A 24,975-nucleotide genomic window follows, 5' to 3' on the forward strand; every position below is an offset into this window, starting at 1 on the left:
TAAGTCTTACTAGAGTCTATTATATAAACTTACTAGTCTTCCACTGTGAAAAACAACAAACTGCTAAACGCTCTATTACTTTGTTTTCAAAAACTTCCTTCTCTGTCAGCCGAGGGTCAAATGGTTAACAAATTGGTTACTTCCACTCAGGGAAATGTGATGGTGTCATAAAACTTTATAAAATGATTAAAAAATACCAATGAAAGAAATTAAATTATTTTCGGTCAAATTTCAGTTTTTTAGAAGTTATTCGCTTTATAATAACGCGATTATAAGCGAAGAAGCGCCCGCCGTAGCTGCAGCTATTTTTAGTAACAGCGACTGGCGGGAAATTTGAAAATTGAAATCCGAGATCACGCGCGCCATAGTGCCGATTCGGCACCAATAATTAAATAAAAATAATGAGACGCTTTAAGCAAAAACTGAATTGCGCATCGTAAAATTGAAGAAAAATTAGACAGGTAATAATTTTTCAGATTTTTCACACAATTAGAATTTTTACACGAATCAATTAAAAATCGATTGGCGCCTAATCGGCACTAGGCACGTGCTGAAAAGTTAAAAAAACACAAAAATATCCAATTAAAACATTAAAAGTAAAGAGTTGGAACTGGCGGTTATACAGACGTCTTGAACTTGCATCCTTTCCAGTTCTCTCTTGTTCTCAGATGTTGATATGGAGATTTTAGCTCATATAAGCTCTTTCTCCGACAAACATTTGGTTATGATCGCTATGCGACCGAAGAGCCAGCCGTATCCGAACGACCTATATGCGCGCGCGGGAAATAATACTTACTGGGAGGACTTTTATGGGGAACTGGCCTCCTATTCAGTCGTTATTGGCAAGGAGAAAGCCCGGAAAACTCTTTGCAGCCAGCCTGTCCGATCGCGGCGCGAACCCACGACCGAACTTTCCAGTGTTTAGGTCTGGTCACCGCAATGAGCGGCAACGGAGACCACTCGCCCACTGGTGGGGCCTCCTTTCCAGTTAGGAAATTTCAGTCCTGATATTCACTTGATAAATGCACTGTTAAATGTAAATTTTGGCCTTATTCCTCTGGTGACGAATTACTTCTAAAAAAGTTTTGTTTGTAGAATTTCGCCAGATGAAAATTTATTTAAGTCACAAAAGACACAATAGATTTTAATCACAAAAAATGAATAAAATATCTTGTAACAATAAGGCTGTATTAATTATTAAATGTTTTTATAAATTTGAATTAAATTAATTTTATTNCCAGCTAGTATTAACCCTACTATAAATTCTTCGCCTCACGAGGCTTCTATGAGAATGTCCCGGGAAATCCAACACCAGCTGTTCTCAAGGTCATTTAGCTGTAAACACAATGACTCATATGTATAAGATTTCACAGAAAGGCGAGACAATGAAAAATAAAATTTGAAGCTTTTTCTTCAAAATTAACGCATTTCTTTCGTTTTTTTCAGTTTTAAGTATTTTTTATGTTTAATTACATTAATATCAAAAGTTGATAAAGTCTCAAGGAGTTAATCATATTTGAAAATTTTAATTTAAAATATATGCTTTCCACCTCAAATTAAAAGTGTCTTTTCCCTATTGGCAAGCTCTAGTACATCATATTTTTCCAGTTAGCAACAGTCATGACATTATTATATTTAACTTCTTAAGGGGAAAATCTTTGGGTAATATAACGTGATTTTGCATTGGAAGTTCATATACGGTAAATCGGGGCCTCCTGCCCCAACGGTTCCCATATTTGGTGTCGGATTTCATCTATCTAACTCCATTCTCGAGATTAAAGAAAGATAGACAGATGACGACAATGGGAATTTATAGGTCAACAATTTTTTCTAATTGTAGCCCAATAAATTTATATCAGTCAAAATAAACAATGTAAAAATGAAATAGTGGAATGTTTAAATGTACTATTTACCTTTAAGTATCGATTTATGTAAGCATGCGGAAGCACTACACATGTATATTCTTGTCTTTTAATGGCTTCTGCTAATTCATCGAATGTGTTCGGAACCGGTTCGTCAGTCTGTACGGCCATAAATGACGTCAATATTCCTGCGTAACCCCAGATCAAGACTGCTGTCATGAGCAACCAGATGCCAAATGCTATTCTAGAAGATAAACGATTCACGTTGTTGCTGTCGACTCCTGAAAATTAACGCCAAAAATTATAATTCACTTTTATAAATTAAAAAACAGTGTATATTGTATACATTTACCTTGATACATTAACGTTGTCATTAGATACCAGTACGTTCTTCTTAAAGTCCAAGGTTCCCCTTTATTGTCTGTCACGAATTTCCGGAATATTAATCCAAAGATTGTAATTGTAAAGATCAAGGCCAACCAAACCTTTCATAGAACAACAAGGAAAAGTAAATAATACGTTTTACAGGAAATAATTTTCACACCCACTTTAAGAAATTCTATATAACTTATCAAGAAATTTTTACCTGTTTTGTGAACGGATTCAGGACTGATTGCCAAGTGAGTTTCTTTTTGTGCCGTTTCATATAGAAATGAATTGGTTCGACATCCGAGACTGTTGAGAAGTCCACACGTTGAAATGTCTTGTTAGATAGTGCAATAGGTTCTGCCATAATATCTGCAAACTACATTGTGACAAAATAATAAACGTACACATTTTTTTTCTTTATTATTACATGTACACCATCGAACTTCCGGCAACTGTTCGTATATCTTTTCCTTTAATCCGGAAAATATTACTAGAAATAACAAACAATTCTCTGGACACCAGACTAGTTTATTGGGCAGCCACATTTGGCATTGTGTGTAGCCTTATTTATATTATATGCACTTCTCTTTTTAGTGGTGGTACAACAATCTGCGAAATTTTTAGCTTATTTTTCTTAAAATTAACTCCAGTTAATAGAGAGGTTGCAGTTGACGTTTTCAACGCGAAAACATGTACTGTACGTCCGACGTTCAGCGCCACTTTTCTGTAAGCCTAGAAGTTTGACAATGGTGTTTGGAACATCAGTAAAATCATGCTCGACGTTTCAAACGCCATTGTCAAACTTCTAGGCTTACAGGAAAGTGGTGTTAACGTCCGATTTTTTTTTAGTTTCAATTATTTTTTATGTTTAAGTAAACATTAACATTAAAAATTGCTGTGTACGCGAAGGCGTATTCTCACGCCGGTGGTCAAGAAAGACGTACAAATTGCATCGGAGTTTAGCAAAACATTCAGCAATTTTAATTAATGTTTGGCTGATTCTGAAAAAAATAATCTAAGATGTGAGCCTTAAAATAATATACCGAAAATGTATTTTGAATACGAATGTAAAAACTAATAAAATACATTTGTCGAAAATTTCGTGTCTTGTTTTGTTTAATAATAAAAAAGTATTAATTGTAAATAATATTTTAAGTTAATTGACTTAAAATGAGTTTATAAGCAAAAACAAAGAAATCTAGTCAATTGCATCATAAAAGCAAGACAATCAGTAAAATTAATTATTTTTCATACAGTAGACCCCTATAAAACGGGTTCATATAATTCGGATTCGTAGATCACAGCGAAAAAATTGCGACCGTATTCGTATAAACACGCTGAGAGAATTTCGTATAATTCGGTAAAACGTCATCGCCGACTCGTGTCGCGATATGATTGGTCGAATTTGGACCAATAGTGGACGAGCAGCCGAACTACTTTCCGCCGTCCAGCGCCATGCTACAGAGAATTTAGGCGGGTAAGTTTAGTTTACTATTGTCTGTACAGTATATAAATTAGGTATTGTAAGTCTAATAGAGTACTGTAATTTTATAATTTTTACGTTTTCTAAAATTTCGTCTTTAGTCATCATGACCTCTGCCATGGAAAAAAATTCTAAGAGCAGAAAATATACAGTAGATCCTTCTATAAGACAAGTTCTTATAATTACGATTCCTATAAGACGGCGAAAAATTGTGGTGGTATCCGTAAACAACGGTAAAAAAAACTTCTATAATTACGTAAAACGTCATCGGGCAGCCGAACTACTTTCCGCAGTCCAGCGCCACGCTACGGACAGTTTAGGCGGGTAAATTGAGTTTACTATCATCTGTACATATAATTACATATAAAGTATATATAAATTAGGTACTGTATATATAATTATATATTAACTTAATTTATTGTTACTTTATTATAATTATATATATATACTTTCTACGAAGAGTTTAGGCGAGCTATCGTCTGTACAGTATGTAAATTAGGTACCGTAAGCCTAATAAGTACTGTAATTTTATACATTTCTTGTAAAAGAAACCTTTCTTATTCAAGGGCCATAGAAATTATTTCTATTAATGACGTCTCCGAAGTGCAGCGAATTATTCGCAGAAAAATAACTTATCAAAAAACGCGCCTGCCGCTCCGCGAGGAAAACAGGCTTAAGCAATGGCATCGTCGAACGGTGCACACTCGGTAAGTAATCCTACAATTTTTTGTTTATAGAATAGTTTATACGAATTATTCTCGAAAAATTATGCGTGTTTTGGAAATGTTGAGTCAAATTAGTCAAGAATCGATTAATTTTATGGAAGAAAACCTTTCAAACAGTTGTAGTCCCTAAACTGCACAAGTGCCGGGCTGTGATTGCCTCGTGATTGTGATTTAACGGCTCATACAACATGAAATTCATATAAAAAGGAACGTATCTACCGTACTATAGGGGGGAGTCTACTGTATTAATATCGGAGAAAGAAGATGAAAATAATTCGATCATTTCATATTGTAATGGATCTCAGAAATGTAGGCATGCTAACTCGCGAAGTCTACATTCAAATTTTGATTGGAAAGAATTCCCTAGATTAAATTTGACAGAAGTAATAATACGACTTCAAGATAACATTGATTGGGTTATTATTTCTGTAAAAAATCTTAGTAATGAATTTATGAACGACTTCCAACATAAATTAAATTAGATAAAATGTCGAAAAGCAGACGTTACTCCTCTGATTTTTTACAAAAGTATGTTCATCGAATTAATTAGGATTATGTTTGCCATTATCAACAGCTAACAGAAAACTTTTTGACTCAATATCATGATCGCTTAAACTGGGATCATGTTTCTCAACATCAAAGGCTAAGTCAAAATTTCGTATTAACTTTTAACCCGCCAGCATGCATTTAATGCTGATTAAGCACCAATTGATTTTTAATTAGTTCGTGTAAAAATAGCGTAAAAATAGATAAAACGTAAAATAACAACTAGCACATTCCAATTCGCGTTGGATAAGTCTATAGGTACAGACTATTCGTTATTTTTTAAATATCTAAATAATAATAATAATAATTTCGTCGACAGATGGCACCAATCAGAAAATAGTATCTTATATATTAGAATATAAAATTTAAATAAATATTAGTTTTAAAATATATATATGTTACTGTGAATGACGGATATTTGGCGAATGTCAACATTCTCCGGTGAATGTCAGCATTCACANTTTATTGTGTTCTTGAAGTATATATGTTACTGTGAATGACGGATATTTGGCGAATGTCAACATTCTCCGGTGAATGTCAGCATTCACACAGTCGTTTCATGTAGGTACGAAATATTTGCTAAATATCATTGTTTCTCACTTACGCCGGCAAATGTCGACATTCAGCATGCACTGATCGTGAATGTTGAATAAAAATATTTTTTTATTACGTTAAGACAAAAATGCAACTTTTTAATATGTCAAAATAGGAGAAAGCTTATGTAACAGCACATATAAATAAACTGTTGAACCTAAAACGAACAGTACATTCTTAATCAGAAAAGAAAATAATTAAATAATAAACTTACACATAAATTATGTGATTAACGTTATAGAATCTTATTTATTGAAATAATTTAAACTGTTGTGACATTTTGAATTTAATTGCAGAAGAGTACCTTGCTTTTACAGCTGCATTTATTCGTGGAACACTTCTTTTTGTAATGACAGCGTGTATAGCCTTGCCCTTCACTTTTCGAATTAGCTGCAGCTGCTTCTCTCAGCGATATTTCTTGAGAAGAAATCTCATCTATGGAAAGTAACTTTTCTTTACAAATCATAAACTAATTACGGATATAAAGCTGCGTGAGGGTACCATTTTTGTTTGCTAATTTATAAAAGTCGGAGTCTTCTATTCCAACAACCACCGCCAACACATTTCGGGCATCTGTACGGCCACGGTCGACATTAGGGGCTTATATTCGTACGGTATAACCAAGCAGAAGGAAACGGCGAAGAACAGACTGTCGCCTCTCTGTCGACATCGGCTTCTCGGGTGTCGTTTCGACCTCCACCAAAGCTTATCTATGCTTGTCGACATACACCGGCGATTCTTCGAATGTATAATAATATAAGCAGATATTTAGTCTTTTACCAACGTATTTTGTATGTGTCGACATTTACCGGAGAATATCGACATTCTCTAATTTTGGTCTTTTACAGTAACATATATATTAATATATAAATAACCGACTTGACAAAGTCCTCATCCAAGAAACTCTCACTCAAATCATACAGAAAACTATATCCGAATGAGAATCAAAAAAGGGTGTGGTTTTAAGATACTGTACATGTATTTCATTTACATTATTTACATTGAGTTTGTAGTAGCCCACGATATAATTTTGGACACGTGGGAAGTGTCTAATTTGTGGGTTGGAGGCATGTTGATGAATTATTATTACATGTGGTCACTGATGGTCCGGAAAATAATTAATCTGACAAGGCTTTGAAACGAATGATGTCGGAAATTCGGTGATGAATATTAGTTTCTGTATTATATAAGATGATAAATATCAAATAAATCAGTAAAATAAAATTGAAATTCCGACTTTTATCACATGTTTCATTGGAACAATTCTATTAATTGTTATAATTTTTTACGCCTCTCAAGTAACTACATAGTGTCTATTGTTAAATATTGCAATGAACACGTAATGTATATTTTATGTACAATGGAAATTAAATGCAATTCGATTTCTTTATATTGCAGGTGTCAAATGTGAGATTTTTTCGGCATTTTTTACAAATTGCATGATAGGAATATTGTGAGACCTGTAAGGCCCCTGGGTCTAAACCAGTTAATTTATTAATAATATTAAATATTGTCACCAAATATTAATTCATTTTTGGTGAGAAAATAATGTTTTAAACGTGGAAAAAAACAGATAACAGATGCTACTTCCTTTCACAGAAGTTAGAACATCCTCTGACTTTCCCTTATCTGGTTAAAATCCCGCTCAGATGGGAAATGTTTACCACTCATTCATTCCCCTTTCATCCGTTCTCATGAAAGAGTTTCTAGCCGATAATTGGTCGAAAATCAGCAGATATAGAGGAAATTTGACAGAATTCGGGGAGTTCATCGACAGACATAAAGAGTGTCCGAACTCCATACATTTTCCTCCTGATGACCAACGTCCTTAGACGAGTCACATACAGAATAATTCCAGAGTTAGCACATAGAAATTATACTTGGATTTGTGCACATATTGATCTCCCATGGAAAGAAGTAAATGAACTTTATCTCCAGGGTGTCCCTTGCCTACAGAGAAGAAGACGAACGACAACTAAAACAGGTTGTATGTTTTATAACGATTTTGTGAGCTCTGTCTCTCAATCGCGCATCGGGTATAGAATAAGTCCATGCCTATATCGTGTATGTAAATTGTCGTATTTTATCCCTCGTTCCTTGATATTTGTATTAGTTTTGCTTATTGAATCATTAAATTTACTTTTGTTTGTTTTATATAAGATATGTCTCTGAATATGTCTCTGAATCAGATCTACAAAGATCTCATACGCGTGTTTGTCCGCGGATCGATAAATTGACAAACTGGTGTCAGCCCTGACGAGCGTCTGGACTTCGCAGTTCAGATCTACTAGCGATTAACGCTTTCCTATAAAAAGTAAGAGAACCGATCTCACGATCGCGTGCCCGTAAGTGGCGTAACTTTGTTACGTCCCTGGCTATCTCACAGTGGTGTAGCAGGAGTGGGGTTTGAATCTTAACAACTTGTAGTAATATCTCACAATTAATATAATTTATATAATATAATTCAGAGATCTGATTCAGAAGTGAGAGATAGAATAGTCGATTCGAATTTGGAAAGATGATTATGTAAGATAATTTTTAAGTTAAGTTAGAAATAAGAAAATGGATAGAGATAGAGAAGAACCTCCGCGAGCGACGTTAGCTGGTAATCCAATAACGTAAGGCGGATTAGCTGGAATGATTTCCCTCTTGCCTGTTTTTTCGGGGGACGTGAAAGGTCCGAAAGTATCCGAATTTTTCGACACATTAGCGGATGTGACTAGAGTAGCAGCATGGTCGAAGGCACAGATGCTGGCGGTAGCCAAGTTGAAGCTGACAGGCATTCCAGGGAATTTGTGCGAAAAGATCGACGCATTAAGGACGTGGAGGATTTTGAGGAATTCAAAAGGTTAATGATAGAGCGTTTCGAAAAGATTCCCTACACTTACAGAATCCAGAAGTTCTACGCATGTGTCCAAGCCAGAGATGAGGACGTACAAATGTTCGCTGTGCGACTCCAAGCCTTGTCGGAAGAAGTTGAAATTACACATGAGGGAGCCAATGCTGCAGAAGTAGATATAATTAAGAAAATAAAAGCTAAGGAATTAGACAAACGTTTAAGGGTTCAATTTATGAACGGGATAGATATTAAAATTAGACAAAGAGTCATGTTCCGAGAGCCCGAATCGTTCGATCAAGCTTTAGAAATAGCGATTAAGGAAGAGGAGATTGAAGCCCTTACAAAAGGACGCAATCATAGTGATATAATTCGCGTAGTAAAGGAAGATGTATCAGGGAATATACAGCACGGCGATTTACAAGAAATACAAGAGAAAATAGAATACTTGGTAGAACAATTTAAGAGTTTACAAGAAAAAGAGCGAAATAAATATAATGATAATCTCGGAAGAGAAGCTCACTTCCGTAAAGACGCGGACATGAAAAAGCGAGATCGATTTAGAGATAAGCATTTCCGTTCGCAACCACGCAGTTATAGAGAAACATATATGTGGGAAGGTACATTATCTAATGTTAAGACAGATGATAGACCTATAGTAATGGTTTATGTAAATAACTTACCCACTAAATTAAAAATTGATGAAGAAGCAGAAACTTCGTTAATATATAAGCGCATTATAGATAGAATAAAGCGAATAAAGCCTTTTTACAATAAACTGCCGGTAATGATAGATAATTCATCCAGAAAAACAGTAGTGGGTATAGGAAACGCCACCCCCGAGTTTAAGCTAAGAGGAAATAAATTTAGAGCTACTTGTAGAATAGTGATTTCAGAAGACATATACCCGTGCGATGGTACCATAGGTAAAGATATACTAGAGAGAAAAAATATCAAAATAGACAATAAAGAACATAGATTAATTTTGCCTGATGGCAAGAGCCTTCATTTTTGTTCAGCCGTACCCGTATCATACTATAAGCGAGAACCTAAGAGATACAATTATAATACGAATCACAGAGGGGATTACTATAGAGAGAACTATATAAGAAGCATAAAAGCATATCCCGAGCGGAAACGCTATTCGGAAAATACTTATGAGGAAAATGATAGAAAAATTAAGAAAAACATACATAGAAAAAGAAAAGGGTATGATAATAATACGGAGAGATCAATTCCCATAAAATCAAAAGGTATTGAAGCTGCTAGACAACCACAGTTTAGGGAAAATGAAAATGCAAATAAATATAAGCAAAGAGCATATAAGGGAAATAAGAAAGAAAAGAAAATTCTAAGAAATTCCCCACCAAAGACAAATAATACTCGTGAGAGAAAGATAGACAATAGCGGTAGTAGAGAAGATATCTGTTACTCTGATTTAAATATGGTTAAAGAGATAGATAATGAAAATACGCAGGATAATATCTTTAAAGAAATACTTCATCTTTTAAATAATACAAAGATTAAATTTAGATCGGTTTTCGATACGTCGAATTGTTAGTCGGAAATAGAGACAAGGATCCGGTAATTCCATATAGAGATAATGACAAGGATTTGATTCGTATACATATAGATAAAATAAAAAGGGAAGTAAGTCATTTCTGAAAAGAAGAGAGTTAAGTTATATACATTGTAATACTTCCTATATACATTATTATGTTATCAAATTAGCATCGAATTTATTTAAGAATATAAAGTCGAGTAGAATAAAAAAACAATGCATAACATGTTCGTTAATGATATTTTGAATATACTTATGTTATTCTAAATGTAATTAAAATAATTATCGACAGAAAGAAAATAGATATCTGTATTTAGAAATAGTAAGGTTGTATTATTATCTTGACCTTAAGTCTTACCAACTTCCGACTGTCGAGAATAACTCAATAACCTTAATAATTAACCTATTACATTTAAGATGGCAGTAATAAAATAATAAGCTAAGGTTAAATAAAATATACCTCACGATAATGATCGATTTGAAGATAAGGGAGTTAACCCTGATAGAATAACAATAATATTTTATGGAATAGTCTAGATGTAAGAATTAGTATAGTCATAAGAGAGAGACTTTAATAGAGACATGTAATTTGTTAACATACTGCCTTTTGAAGTGAAATTATTTTGGTGAAAAATGAACTGCACTCATACGAATTTTAAAAAACCTTTAAAGAACTCAACCACCTGAACTTTTGTGGTTATATTGTATAAAATATTATAAGAGAAGAAAATATATCAAGTGAAGGAAGAAAGCACATTTTATCATTTTAAACTGCACAGTGAACGTTAAACTTTTAAAAGGTGCTGCATGATAAGCAGAAGACATCATAGGATCTTCAAGGACCAATGATATTATTGAAGGAAATACAAAAAGTCACCAAACGGAAGTGTTTCAGTAAAGACTTTCGACATAAACACGTTCCAGATGCGTTCCAATGTGTGAAAAAGAACAATAGAAACTTAATGACTTTTGAGAACAATTCCTTAAAGGAAATTATTTTAAAATGCACTTCCCACCTCAGTCAAGTTATTTTTAGAAATATTCAGTGAAAGCAAGAGTGCATTCCAACACATAGCGAACTAAGTTAATTTTTGCCGTTTCAAGACGAAGACGTCTGCATTTATTTTGTTTATTTTAATATTATTCTTTTGATGAATTGTTTAACATATTATATCAATGTATATTAATATTGAATTTGATTTGAATTATTGTATACCTTTAAGATTTTATTATATGTGTTACGTCATTTTTCAGAGAGAGAGAGAGTAATTCGAATTTATGTAATGCAATGAAAAAATCACGCCTTCTTTAAATGTAGTGTGATTTTTGAAGATAAAGGAGGAGTGTGAGACCTGTAAGGCCCCTGGGTCTAAACCAGTGAATTTATTAATAATATTAAATACTGCCACCAAATATTAATTCATTTTTGGTGAGAAAATAATGTTTTAAACGTGGGAAAAGGCAGATAACAGATGCTACTTCCTTTCACAGAAGTTAGAACATCCTCTGACTTTCCCTTATCTGGTTAAAATCCTGCTCAGATGGGAAATGTTTACCACTCATTCATTCCCCTTTCATCCGTTCTCATGAAAGAGTTTCTAGCCGATAATTGGTCAAAAATCAGCAGATATAGAGGAAATTTGACAGAATTCGGGGAGTTCATCGACAGACATAAAGAGTGTCCGAACTCCATACATTTTCCTCCTGATGACCAACGTCCTTAGACGAGTCACATACAGAATAATTCCAGAGTTAGCACATAGAAATTATACTTGAATTTGTGCACATATTGATCTCCCATGGAAAAAAGTAAATGAACTTTATCTCCAGGGTGTCCCTTGCCTACAGAGAAGAAGACGAACGACAACTAAAACAGGTTGTATGTTTTATAACGATTTTGTGAGCTCTGTCTCTCAATCGCGCATCGGGTATAGAATAAGTCCATGCCTATATCGTGTATGTAAATTGTCGTATTTTATCCCTCGTTCCTTGATATTTGTATTAGTTTTGCTTATTGAATCATTAAATTTACTTTTGTTTGTTTTATATAAGATATGTCTCTGAATATGTCTCTGAATCAGATCTACAAAGATCTCATACGCGTGTTTGTCCGCGGATCGATAAATTGACAAACTGGTGTCAGCCCTGACGAACTTCGCAGTTCAGATCTACTAGCGATTAACGCTTTCCTATAAAAAGTAAGAGAACCGATCTCACAATCGCGTGCCCGTAAGTAGCATAACTTTGTTACGTCCCTGGCTATCTCACAATATTGTCAAATGTTTCCAGCGAAGTGGCATGGCTCTGAAGACTTTACATCGCGAGAAGCTATAGCGTTTTATGACACCTCGCTATTAGCACGTTTTTTAAAATTTATATAGGTACAATGAACCAGATCTCCCGTTTCAAAATCTTTAGTACAGGTGATATCCGGAATAAAATTTATTACCCGTATAACTATTGTAATGTATTTTCTTTTGTAGAGACAATCTACTCAATGGGATAATTTAATTTATTTGGTAATTTTTTTCGATTTTACCGCTTAAAATCCTACCTAAATATTTAATAAAAATTACATCAAAAGTATTTTTCATGAACTAAGTTCAAATCGACAGAATCTTTTAGGAATATTTGCATAGCTATGACAGAATATATGTAATTAACTAATAGTTTGTAAGTATTATTGACAGATTAAAGATAAAAATGCCCCCATAACATTTAAATTTAATTTGCGTATTTATTTCTATATGTATCAGATTCTAAACTGATTTAAATATATTTATTGTACAATTAATAAATAAAATTTTAACATTTAACTAGTCAACCTTTAATTAAAATACATTTTCCTTCTAATAAAGAAATGTTTCTATAAACATTAATTACAGAATCCTTTGTTAATCTAAATTTCTATATTGATGATTTTGAAATGAAAATGAATAGTTACCGCAACGTCAGTGAAATTTAAATCAAACGTAAATTTCATAGCCTATACTACATTACAATATACACTTACTTGTCTATACTGTGTACAAATTTCATTTAAAAGTCATACTAGTCTTAATAACGATGACAGACGTAAACATGTGATAGTTCGAGGCGTAAAGATTACTTCACGAAAATCTGACCTAAATTGAAACTGAAGTAGTTTTCATTTATCGTTTGAGCAAAATATATCGTGGCTCATCCTCAAAACTATGTCCATATTAATGGACATAATCTATCCCATAACAGTCGTAAGTATAAGGTTTCGTGTAAACAGCGAGAAAGAAAGGATTTAAAATTGTTTTTTTTCCTTTTATTCTTTGAATGCCGTCTGATCAAGTTTATATAAAAGAAAGTGTAAACATATCTGTTAAATGAAAAAATAAAGAAAATACCTTTGCCCTCACTTGGAAAATCTGGAATTGTATATCTCCTTTCATACGTAATTGAAAAAATTCAAGAGGATATGGAAACGTTGGCTTTTCACATCTGATAAAAAAATAATACCAGTATAGTATCTGTTTTTTCACGAATTATTAATGAAAACATTAAATTAAACAATTTGTAACCAATAATTAAATTTAAGTAAAAACATCAATTAAATTAATCGAATAAAGTCCACAGAATTAAATTACAGTGAAAGTTTTTCTCTATAAATTTTATATTTTGGAGAATAATTTTAAAATTATCTAACACCTGTGGACTGAAAGCAAACTAAAACAAGTTGTAATACCTTAACACGTAAACTACATCTAATGTTAATACTTGTAAGAAGATTTTAAGTGAGAATGAGCAATTATTTATTGTGACATCGTCACAATGCCAAACTGCAATTTTTAATTTAATTTAAAATATATGCTTTTCACCTCAAATTAGTAGTGGATTGCTCCTGTATGTCATATTTTTCCGAAAACAATGAAGTTGTGCCCGGTCATATATCTAACATATTTCCAGAGGAAATTTTTGAATAGAAATAACGTAACTTTCGGTTTTCATCGGAAGTTCTTATATAGTTAATCGGGATCTCCCGCTCCTAAGATTTCCAAATCTAGTTTCGACTTTCATCTATATAACTTCAATCAGCGATTAAGTGGACAGGGAGACAGCCAAACTGACAACAATGGGAATTTATAAGTCAACAATTTTTTCAAATTGCAGCCCAACTATTATTTAAACAAAGCAAATTTTTGTAAGTAAATCTAACATAACATATAAGAAAGTTCGTTAAGTAAAATAACTGACAACTTATTTACTCTATCCTTTTCTCTTATATGGATACGTTCGTGTAATTAAAATTAAGTATGAACGAGAAGTTTAATTTTACACAGAAGTTTTTATGTGTATTGTTGCTTAAAAAGTATACCATTTAATATAAACCACAACTATACCCAGCAGACAACAATTAAATATGTAATCCAACACCTTATTTTTCGCTGAGAGATTATTTTTAATTAAAACAAACGTTTTCGATCCATTCATTGGATCATCCTCAGGCTAAATAGAACACTTCATAAATAGAACTACTCGTTTAAATATTCAAAAATACAAATAAACCGATAACATAAAAATAAATAATACTTGTAAATAATACAAATATTCAAAATAAATAACATAATATCATTACTAAATAATAATATCGTCTGCCTAACTATATAGAGCTTATTATTTCATACTAAATTTCCTGCGCTTTTNAATGAATCGAAAACGTTTGTTTTAATTAAAAATAATCTCTCAGCGAAAAATAAGGTGTTGGATTACATATTTATACCATTTAATTCGAAATAAATAAATAAAAATTTTGTATAAACCTAAATATATAAAATTACTTGTCCTTACTGACTGACTGACTGACTGAGTTACTGATTCATCATCGTCCAGAGCAAATTGCTGAACTACAGGGGTGGAATTTGGTACACATTTAGGGTACATCATGCAAATTCACACTAAGAAGGAATTTTTCGAAATCCCCTCGCAGAGGAGAGAGAAAAAGAGCATTAAGGCTTAACCGGAAGAACGGCTTCTACTGTTTTATTTTAGATGCGACTTTACGTTTTCAATTACGTCTAGTCTTCATTGAGTACTTAGGTCTATTAAATTGATAACATTTCAGACACTGTTATAAATATTTTTATATATTTCGAATTTTTAACCAAATGTTCGAACCGTTTTAAATTTGGATTTGTTATTGCGTATCGGTTTTATTATAGAACGATTGTAAACGTTCCAGAAAATTGATCAAATTGAAAACAGTTCGTTTGATTCTCGGCAATTCTCAACTTCTGATTATTCTCAGCGGTAGGTGTTATATAACAATTACTNATAACATTTCAGACACTGTTATAAATATTTTTATATATTTCGAATTTTTAACCAAATGTTCGAACCGTTTTAAATTTGGATTTGTTATTGCGTATCGGTTTTATTATAGAACGATTGTAAACGTTCCAGAAAATTGATCAAATTGAAAACAGTTCGTTTGATTCTCGGCAATTCTCAACTTCTGATTATTCTCAGCGGTAGGTGTTATATAACAATTACTATAGTTGTTGAAATACTAAATATAAATGGGGTTTGCTTGCAAAACCTCTGCCGGCGAAGTCGCGGGTAACAGCTAGTAACAAATATATTTATTAGTGTTGCAACGAATAGTATATTCAGCCAAACTATTTCTGCTTCATTAACGCACGTACAGAAATTGGCGCGCAAACCACATGATGGCAAAGACTCTACTCTCTATTGGCTTGCTGTCACTACGCATCGCCAATCGCGTTAATTTTTGACATTTGTATCGAACAGACAAGAGCATCATGGCAGTATATGATAAATGATGATATCAAATGTGGATAACAATGAAATGACTTGCACGTGTAAATAACGGAAAAAAACAGAAGACTGCGAAGTAAAAATGTGAAAATAAATATGAAATTGAGTCGATAACATAATCGAACGAGTCGAAGCAGCTTATTGGCGCGAAATTCGCGGCCATTAATGCCAAGCAATTGTTTTGATAGACTTCGGAAAGCTAAATGCTTCTAATGAAAGTCACTTAGCGTGCATGGGCAGGAGAAACCATGGGGCCGTTCGGGCTAGCAAGCTGTCTCGAATCTGTGAAATCAAACTATGACTTATACCGAGTGCTATCTGTTTCTTTTCTCCATTATCACCACACTATGAGTCACGTAATCGTAAAATGGGAAATCTACGACGAAAAAGTTGCGAATCGAAAGTATCGTGAGCGCGTATTATGATATATGCGTAGGCATACGTGGACTAGAGAGATAGAGGAAAAAGAAAGGGAATAGCAAAGACGAGCGCTTAAAATGAAGGATAGGCGTGGTCAGACCTTCGGATGTGCCACGATTCTCGAACGAATAGGTGTGTACTGTACGTGTGTTGATCTTTGTAATTATAAATTGTGATTACATGTGACTAATATTATTTTTTTTATTTTGTGCATGTTATAAGTTATAAATAAATAAAACACAAACAACACTGACCCGATAACGTTAAATCTAAATACCAAATTGATTAATTTACTGTGTTTTTGTTATTTCTCAGTCCTGTTTTTAGGCATTCGGTATTCGGCGAATAGCGAAAAATAGGCCAAATAGGCCAAATACCGAATAGTAATCGAATATTAACCAAATGTTCGAACCGTTTTAAATTTGGATTTGTTATTGCGTATCGATTTCATTATAGAACGATTGTAAACGTTACAGAAAATTGATCAAATTGAAAACAGTTCGTCTGATTCTCGGCAATTCTCAACTTCTGATTATTCTCAGCGGTAGGTGTTATATAACAATTACTATAGTTGTTGAAATACTAAATATAAATGGGGCTAATCACTAATATTTATTTACTAGCTGTTACCAGCGACTTCGTCGGCAAAGGTTTTGCAAGCAAACCCCATTTATATTCAGTATTTCAACAACCATAGTAATCTATATATATATATATACTAGCTGCGAGAACACGCTTCGCTGTGTTTTTATTTGTTCGTACATTTGTATGTAATATAGTTTTTTTATATTTATAAAAGACTGTTTTTCTAAGTAATCTAAAATCTAGCTGCAAGGACGCGCTTCGCTGGGTTTTTATTTGTGAGCAAAAAGTAACGATAGTTAAGATTAAGACAATTACATTATAGTCAATCTTACCCATTTTCACAGAATGTGAGATTTAGGTCCCCCGTTTCCAGACTAATTAGAAAATTTTTTACGTCCAGTCAAACGAACTATTTTCAATTTGATCAATTTTCTGGAACGTTTACAATCGTTCTATAATCGGTTCGGAAATTTCTAAAATCGAATCGTTCTAAAACGGTTCGAAAATTTTTAAAATCGAAATAAAAAATCTTCCACTTTCAAGCCCATATCTCCCGCACCCTTATAGCGATCGAGACGCAACCATTATAGTGCACGAATGGAAACTCAGGGCTACTACTACATACAAACACCATTCATGTGCGATTTTTGGCTGAAAAGTGAAATACTGTATAGGGACACACACGTCCATTTCTATATATATATCTATGTCTATATTTATATCTATATTTATATATATCTATATCTATATCTATATATAGATATAGATTTATACAAATGGACGTGTGTGTCCCTATATTTCACTTTTCAGCCAAAACTACACATCGCACGTGAATGGTGTTTGTATGTGGTAGTAGCCCCAAGTCTCCATTCGTGCACTATAATGGTTGCGTCTCGATAGCTATAAGGGTGCGGAAGATATGGAGGGTTAATTAAAGTAGTTGACTTCAAAGATTTTCTATTTCGATTTTATTTTAAAAATGTTCGAACCGTTCTAAATTCGAATTTGTTCGATTATAGAACGATTGTAAACGTTCCAGAAAATTGATCAAATTGAAAATAGTTCTTTTGACTGGTCGTGAACAGGAGACGTTTTGTCTGGAATCAAAAGACCTAATTCTTGCATTCTGTAAAAACGGGAAAGATTGGATATAATGTAATTATTTTAATTTTAACTATCGTTACTTTTTCCCAGCGAAGCGTGTCCTTGCAGCTAGATTTTAGATTATTTAGAAAAACAGTCTTTTATATATATAAAAAACTATATTATATACAAATAGAAACCAGCGAAGCGGGTCCTTTCATCTAGTTGTTACATAAGACCTACCGCTGAGAATGATCAAAATTTGAGAATTGTTGAGAATCAAACGAACTATTTTTAAGTAATACATAAATATGTATTTGATAATTTTTACTTTTTCTCTGTTATATATAACAGAGGAAAAGTGTAGCGCTCGGTGAAAAAATGACCCCTCCCAAATTTTTACGTTTGGACTCGGGACACCTTGAAATTTTGAGCTATGCAAAAGATTCGAGGTTTTTTTCTATATGCGTGGATGTTAGACTGTGTGGGGGGCACGATTTAGTTCACTTTGTTTGAAGCCTAATAATTTCTGTGGTAAGAGTGGTCAGAATCAGAGTCAGATGGTTTAACACAGGAGTTAGTTATATTTAAGTCAAAGTGGTTAAACTAAATCGTGTCCCCATATACGCCTACATTCTAACAACTTAAGCGAGAACATCTTAACGGGTTTTACTGTAGTATTATAAAATGGCAAAAAAAGCTTACTTTGAGGGTAAAGACAAGTTTTGTTTTATTTTTTTAAATTTTGAACGCTAATAACGAGTAAAATATTTGTAAAATATTCATTAAGAGATATGACACGTGACCCCTTTTATGTCTTCACCCTGTCGAGCTTTAATTAAGTACCAAAATTTAATAGTATTAATGCCCCTTTATACGCGAGCTACAGTGCCACATTTCGTTTCTTAAACTTTACCCATTCCGAGATATTGTTTAATATCTCAAAACAGAAAATAAAGAAATTAAACAAATTAGACGATAACACACACGCGCGAGCGAATTTTTCCCCTTTATTGACTTTTTTGGGGGTTCGGAAAGTCTCCAAACGTATAGATTTGCAAAAAACTAAACTTGGAGAGTCAAATTTGACACGATTCCAATACTTTTCCGTTTTATATACATAAGTTGGTAAGTAAAAAAGAGTCGGAGTAGGCGGATTTTTTGACTACTCCGGCTAAACCATCAAAACTCCACGACTCCCACTCCACTAGGGTTTCTCAAACGGGATCCCGGGATCCCGGTTGTTTTTTTAACTCGGGAAATATCCCGGAAAATCCCGCAAATTTCTTAAAAATTCACTTTTTTTCTTATTTTGTGTTAAGGTTGAGGAATTTTGCAAATAGAAAGCATAATTAACTCATTCACTGTCAGAATACATTTGTATTTATTAATTTTAAACCTACCTATTAGTTTTTTTAAATTTTTGCTCGTTATAGCATGTCACAAATGGTCAATAATCAATATATAGCTTATTTGTGGCAGGACTATAAAAATTCTTTACTTGTCGGAACCTGTAATATCTGGAATAATTGTGCTTACGCTGTCTTGAGTTTTAACCATGCCCAGTAGCTTCAATAAATGCCTGACGCCAGATTGTGCAAATTGGGCAAGGATACAAACGAGTACAAAGTCTGCAAGTATGAAGTTTTTCTTCATAAACCTGATTATTAAAGCCAAATGAATTGCCGAATTATCGAGCTCTAAGCTTGATGCCGCTATTAAAGCAGCCAAGGTAGACAAATCAAGAATACTAGAGAGCGAAAGAAGTACTACAATCTCGAAAACGAACTCGAAAGCTTCCAGGCTACAGGTGAAAAAACACATAATATCTGTCTTCTCTTAAATGCATTAAACACTATTCCAATCACATCAATTGAATCGGAAAGGGCATTCTCGGTGGCAAGACTTTTCATTACTAAAATAAGAATTAGAGTGAGTTATCGGAGTATTGACCATCTTTGCTTTTTAAAATCTTATAAAAGTTTGCAATATTTTGTATTATATTTTATTTAAAAAACGAAAATTACCTTCTAAATTAGAAGTTCATTTTTTTAATTTTTAACTCAATTCAAAACATTTTTTTTTTTGTTGTTGTATGCAGTTTCCAGCAAACTTTAATTAATTTTTTTCTATTTGTGAAAATTTCTACGTTATTTAAAGGTAATTTTTATTATAGGCCTATAGACCTAACACAGCATTATTAATATGATTTTGGAGGTTACAAAACTTTAAAATTACTTTAAAAAATGGAAAATAATTATATCATTTGATTTCAAGATATTTTGTATACCTTAAAAATAATTAATTCTATCCCGGGATTTCCCGGGATCCCGGGAAACAGTTCACTTTTATCCCGGGATCCCGGGACAAGCAAAAGACCGGGAAATGAGAAACCCTACACTCCACAGCCCTGAAAAAAAAAATAATTTTTAAGAAACTTCTTCAAAAATTAAAACACTTCAAAGGTTCAGACAGAAAATAACCGTTGTTTTTTTTAAACTATAACTGCATTTTATCAGAGAAAAAACTACTAAGGTTTACAAACGTTAGCCTTTATTACATTACGATGCATTTCGGGTGCAAATTTTGTTTTACTCGCACCCCTCTTCTGTAATACATAACTAAATTAGGGAAAACGTACAGATGTTACAAAAGTATTGCAAAAATTACAATATTCAAACGATTTACATTATAACGAACTGACCTCTTTTGTTGAAAAGTACAGCGCTCTACTTTATCGATATCCTACCTCGAGGCATCGTTCTAACAGTGTTTTGTCCGTTTTCGCGCTATTTTACCCTGACCAAATCCGTTCACACGTCATCTGTCTCCATCCCATTATTTAGATTAATGGTGCTATGTGCACTTTCAATCGCTAAATGTTTCTTGAACTTTCGTAAATACTTATCTTTTTCTTTGTGAATTATTTTTACATTATTACTATTAATTACACATCCGTATTTGTTGCGATGAAATTAATGTAATTTCCGAAATTGATAAAGCAGTAAATCAAATAAAACAAGGGGATAGAAGAAATTTAAAACACTAAATAAAAGATGACATTTAAAAAGATAAGATAATGTGAACAGAAAAGGAGATTATTCAAAAAAGTGTATAATATTGAAAAAATATCTAAAGAAAAATAATTTCAATCTAATCGAAGCAGATAACACAGACCAATTGTTATTGAAGAATGGAAAAAAATAGTCTGAACTTGTGTTAACAGATGATTTTATAAAACTAATCGTAGATCCAAGAGAAGAAATACAATGGATAAAATACATGGATAAATAAGAGATCAGATGATTATATAAACAGAAAACAGTTACATCAAGAGAGAAGAAACAAATCCTCAACTCTAATGACATCAGAAAACTACACCTTAAAATTACACTAAAAACACACAAAGCGGGTGATATATGCAGACCATTAGTGGATTTTAAACATACAATATTACCTAATTTAAAATTATTTATTAAAAATAAATTAAAAATAGTCCCCTGTTCAAATTATTTAATAAAAAACACTGATGAGTTATTAAGAAAAATGCAAATAAAGATAAAGTCAATCTATTGGTTATTAAGCTTGTTCATAGTAGCTATGTATCCATCGGTAAAGTAGGAACTTATTGAAAAAACGTCTACTTAATCGAGACATACGTGACTGGTTACTAAAGTTAATGAAATATAGTTTTGTGATTAATTACTTCATATCGATGAGAAAATATATAGCCAAAAAAAAAAAATATTATTAGAATGGGCACAGTAATTTGCCCCAAAACATGCAGAAATATGCATGATTGAAATAAATAAAGAATTAGCAAATACGTTAAACAATACTTTAAAATATGAAAGTTAAACAAAAACTAAAAACTAAATTAATTATCTATACGTAACTATAAACCGCGGACAAAATGTACTTAATATAAAACTATATAAAAAAGCTGCAACGTAAATAAAAATCTAAACTATGAATCGTATTGTCCTATAACAATTAAAAGAAAAAATTTTGTAACAGCATTATCTAAGATAAAGAGCAGAACATGTAAAGCAGAATATAGAGAAAAACAACAAAGTGGATTAATAAATACGTTTATATTAAACAATTATCCCAGTAGATTATTAAAAAATAGATGACAGAATTTATAAAACACAGATTTAATAATAAAAATAAAAAAGATGATAATATATATACGTCTTTCCCTTACATTAAAAGTATGTGCGAAAAATATAGAAATGTTTTCAAAAAATATAGTGTAGTACTAGCAGCCAAACTAAAAAATAATATTAATATTAATAAATCTAAAAATAAAAAAATACTAGACGAAATAGGTGTTGTATATAAGCTAAAAGGTACATGTAATAAACCAACAATTTACATAGGTGAAACAGGAAGGCAACTCAAAACTAGGATAAAAGAGCCTGAAAATAACCAATCACCATGGACAACTCATTGCAATAAATACGAATGTGTAATAATGTAGAAATAATTCACAAATGAAAAGATAAGTGTTTACGAACGTTCAAGAAACATTTCGCGATTGTAAGTGCACATAGCACCATTAATCTAAATAATGGGATGGAGATAGATGACGTGTGGGCGAATGTAGTGAAAGTAAAATAGCGCGAAAACGGACAAAAGGCTGTTTAAACGATGCCTCGCGGGTAGGATATCGATAAATTTCTCAGCGAAAGAGGTCAGTTTGTTATAATGTAAATCATTTGAATGTTGTAATTTTTGCAATATTTTTGTTACATCTGTATGTTTTCCCTAATTTAGTTATGTATTACCCGAATAGGGGTGAGAGTGAAACAAAATTTGCACCCGAAATGCATTGAAACGTAAACGTTAGTAGTTTTCTCTATGATAAAATGCAGTTATAGTTTAAAAAAACAACGGTCATCTTCTGTCTTAACCTTTGAAGTGTTTTAATTTTTATGTTTTTTAAAAAATTGTTTTTTTAATTAAAAAATATCGTTTGGGTGATACGCTTTAATTGTATTAAACCAAACAAATGCATAATGTCCTTATAAAAATTTAAATTTTACATAGACACAAAAATATTTTTATTTATTTGTCTTGGGATCACGGTATATAGAGACACTGGTGTTCTGACGTAAACCTAACAGTTGTGATTCTTGGATGTGAGAAAAGAAAAGTAGCCCGTTAATTTAATTAAAGTTCGTATAGAATGCATTTAAAGTTAAATGGGGTGTTAATTTTCACGTATGACATACGAACATTTTGTCAGTGAAATCCATTGTTCGTCAAATAGACGAGTGTTAAATCGATATTTTACTGTAATAACAAAAAATAAAAAGTACAATTGTGTTTCGTGATCAATATAACGAAGAATTGTACAATGAAAGAAACACTTCGCAATTTTAGATTTAATTACTAAATAATTTGTCTCTAGAGGAAGGCATTACGCCCCATCTTTTATTAAATTTAATTATAATTAATAAATTTAATAATAGATGAACGCCTAAGGTTTTTTATAAAAAATTTTACCTAAATTTCAGGGCCTTATAAAAAATTTCCGAGTTTTGTTTGGAATTACTGAAGTAATGCTCTTCACAACTCAAATTCATTGCCAATTTAGTCTGCAAAAAAATAACGATTCAGATATATAAAATAATATTATTTATATATTATTATAAATTTACGGGAATTGATAAATTATAGTAATAGGTACGTAAAAACAAAACCATTTATTAAAATATTTTAAAGCGAAATTTTTACTTACTTAATTGCTTTCTTTTTATATACATCAATTAGACCTATTTAGAACGTACTGTACATTTAAATTAGGCCTATATTAATAAATCTATTAATTATGTCATTATTGTCAAAACCCTATGAATTTGTCACAGGTTTTAATTCGATAGTTTTGTTTTAAGTAGGGAAGCCGTGCGAGGCTTTTGAACAAAGTATCGCTGAGTACCGATAACTTTTGTTGTTTGTATGTTATTGTTGACCTCGGAAGTTAAATAATACAATTAATCCAGATATACCACAAAAACCCTTTGTTAATTCCATCGCTTTGCTTACAGATAGTCTCGACGTACGTATGCTGTGTGACAATGCCTAAGACTCCCCCTATGCTTTGGCACCACGAAACTAAAGTATCGACATCGTGTCGGCGAAGACTGCAATGACAAATTCGTCAGGACTGACGTCACTGTGTCTTCTGGGTAGACACAGAGTCCGTTACGTTCGCATTTACGCGCGGTAGGACTGCGGATGGAGACCAATTGGGCTAAAAAAAGTGCACTTTACAATTCGATTACAAAAAATAATTCCCGTTTATTGATTATATAAATTAGTTACACATATGCTTAAGCGAGAGAGAGTTTACAAATGTTCGTGCGTGGTATTTACCTAAAGATCGCTCCCTTGATTTGGGGTTTTTTCTGGTGGAGACAGGTCATTGATGAGTACATGGAGTCATCGGCTATCGCCGATTAAATTTCTACTTACTGGCTATTGGAAAAGCATTGGCGTCGAAGTGTATCCGAGTGTACACATACTACCAACCTTCGAGGACAGACGAACTCTCTTCTTTTCGGCGAACTTACCGTAGCGTCATCGGAACTTCTTTTTTATTTGGGTTCCTCCCTTTCACAACTCTTGTTTTTTTTTTGGTAAAATCGTCCTTCACTTCCAATGGCTATTTTTGCATTTGATTTCTAGTGGCACGTTCGATGTGTCACCCCAAACAGGAAGCAAGTCCGTGAGAAAAAATATATGATCATATGCGTAGCGATCTTTTTTCGAACAAAATTTTTGAATAAAATTTTCCTGTCAAGTCCGGCCTCTCACTGCTGTATTCTTAAATACGTCATTCTTTATGTCGTAAAAATTTTGTATATGTTTAAATACACCTTTTCTGTGGAATTACACACGTTTCCTATAGCCATTCGGATGCTGTTTAGCAGATATCAGTTTCTAAAACATTTACTTTTACGGAAAAAAACATTTTGTCATTTTAAACAGGTCTGTGCCTTAAGGGTGCTCTTTCTAATAGAGAATGACGACAATTTATAACTCTAACGTTCTAAACTCTAAATTGAACTACATGTACTGTACGCAATCTACGTAAAGAA

The 24,975-nt window shown here is 32.6% G+C and overlaps 1 protein-coding gene across 2 annotated transcripts in view; it reads right to left on the reverse strand.

The window, feature by feature from the left end:
* LOC111628594 (probable glutamate receptor) overlaps nucleotides 1–24,465 on the reverse strand; it is a 29,384-nt gene extending 4,919 nt beyond the window's left edge. The window contains exons 1-6 of one of the 2 annotated variants that reach the window (XM_023372415.1): nucleotides 24,251–24,465; nucleotides 23,381–23,472; nucleotides 13,354–13,447; nucleotides 2,449–2,607; nucleotides 2,215–2,347; nucleotides 1,914–2,143 (exon numbers count right to left, since the gene is read on the reverse strand). In XM_023372415.1, coding sequence (XP_023228183.1) covers nucleotides 1,914–2,143; nucleotides 2,215–2,347; nucleotides 2,449–2,607; nucleotides 13,354–13,447; nucleotides 23,381–23,460 — 696 coding nt within the window. In that variant the 5' untranslated portion in view covers nucleotides 23,461–23,472; nucleotides 24,251–24,465. Of the gene's footprint in view, nucleotides 1–1,913; nucleotides 2,144–2,214; nucleotides 2,348–2,448; nucleotides 2,608–13,353; nucleotides 13,448–14,380; nucleotides 14,637–23,380; nucleotides 23,473–24,250 lie in introns of those variants that run through there. The other variant, XM_023372416.1, reaches the window with a different exon arrangement.
* Nucleotides 24,466–24,975: the final 510 nt, after the last annotated feature.

This window comes from Centruroides sculpturatus, unplaced genomic scaffold, assembly GCF_000671375.1.
Source record: "Centruroides sculpturatus isolate CEXI.00-Female unplaced genomic scaffold, Cexi_2.0 scaffold403, whole genome shotgun sequence".
In the NCBI taxonomy this organism is placed as follows: domain Eukaryota; kingdom Metazoa; phylum Arthropoda; class Arachnida; order Scorpiones; family Buthidae; genus Centruroides; species Centruroides sculpturatus.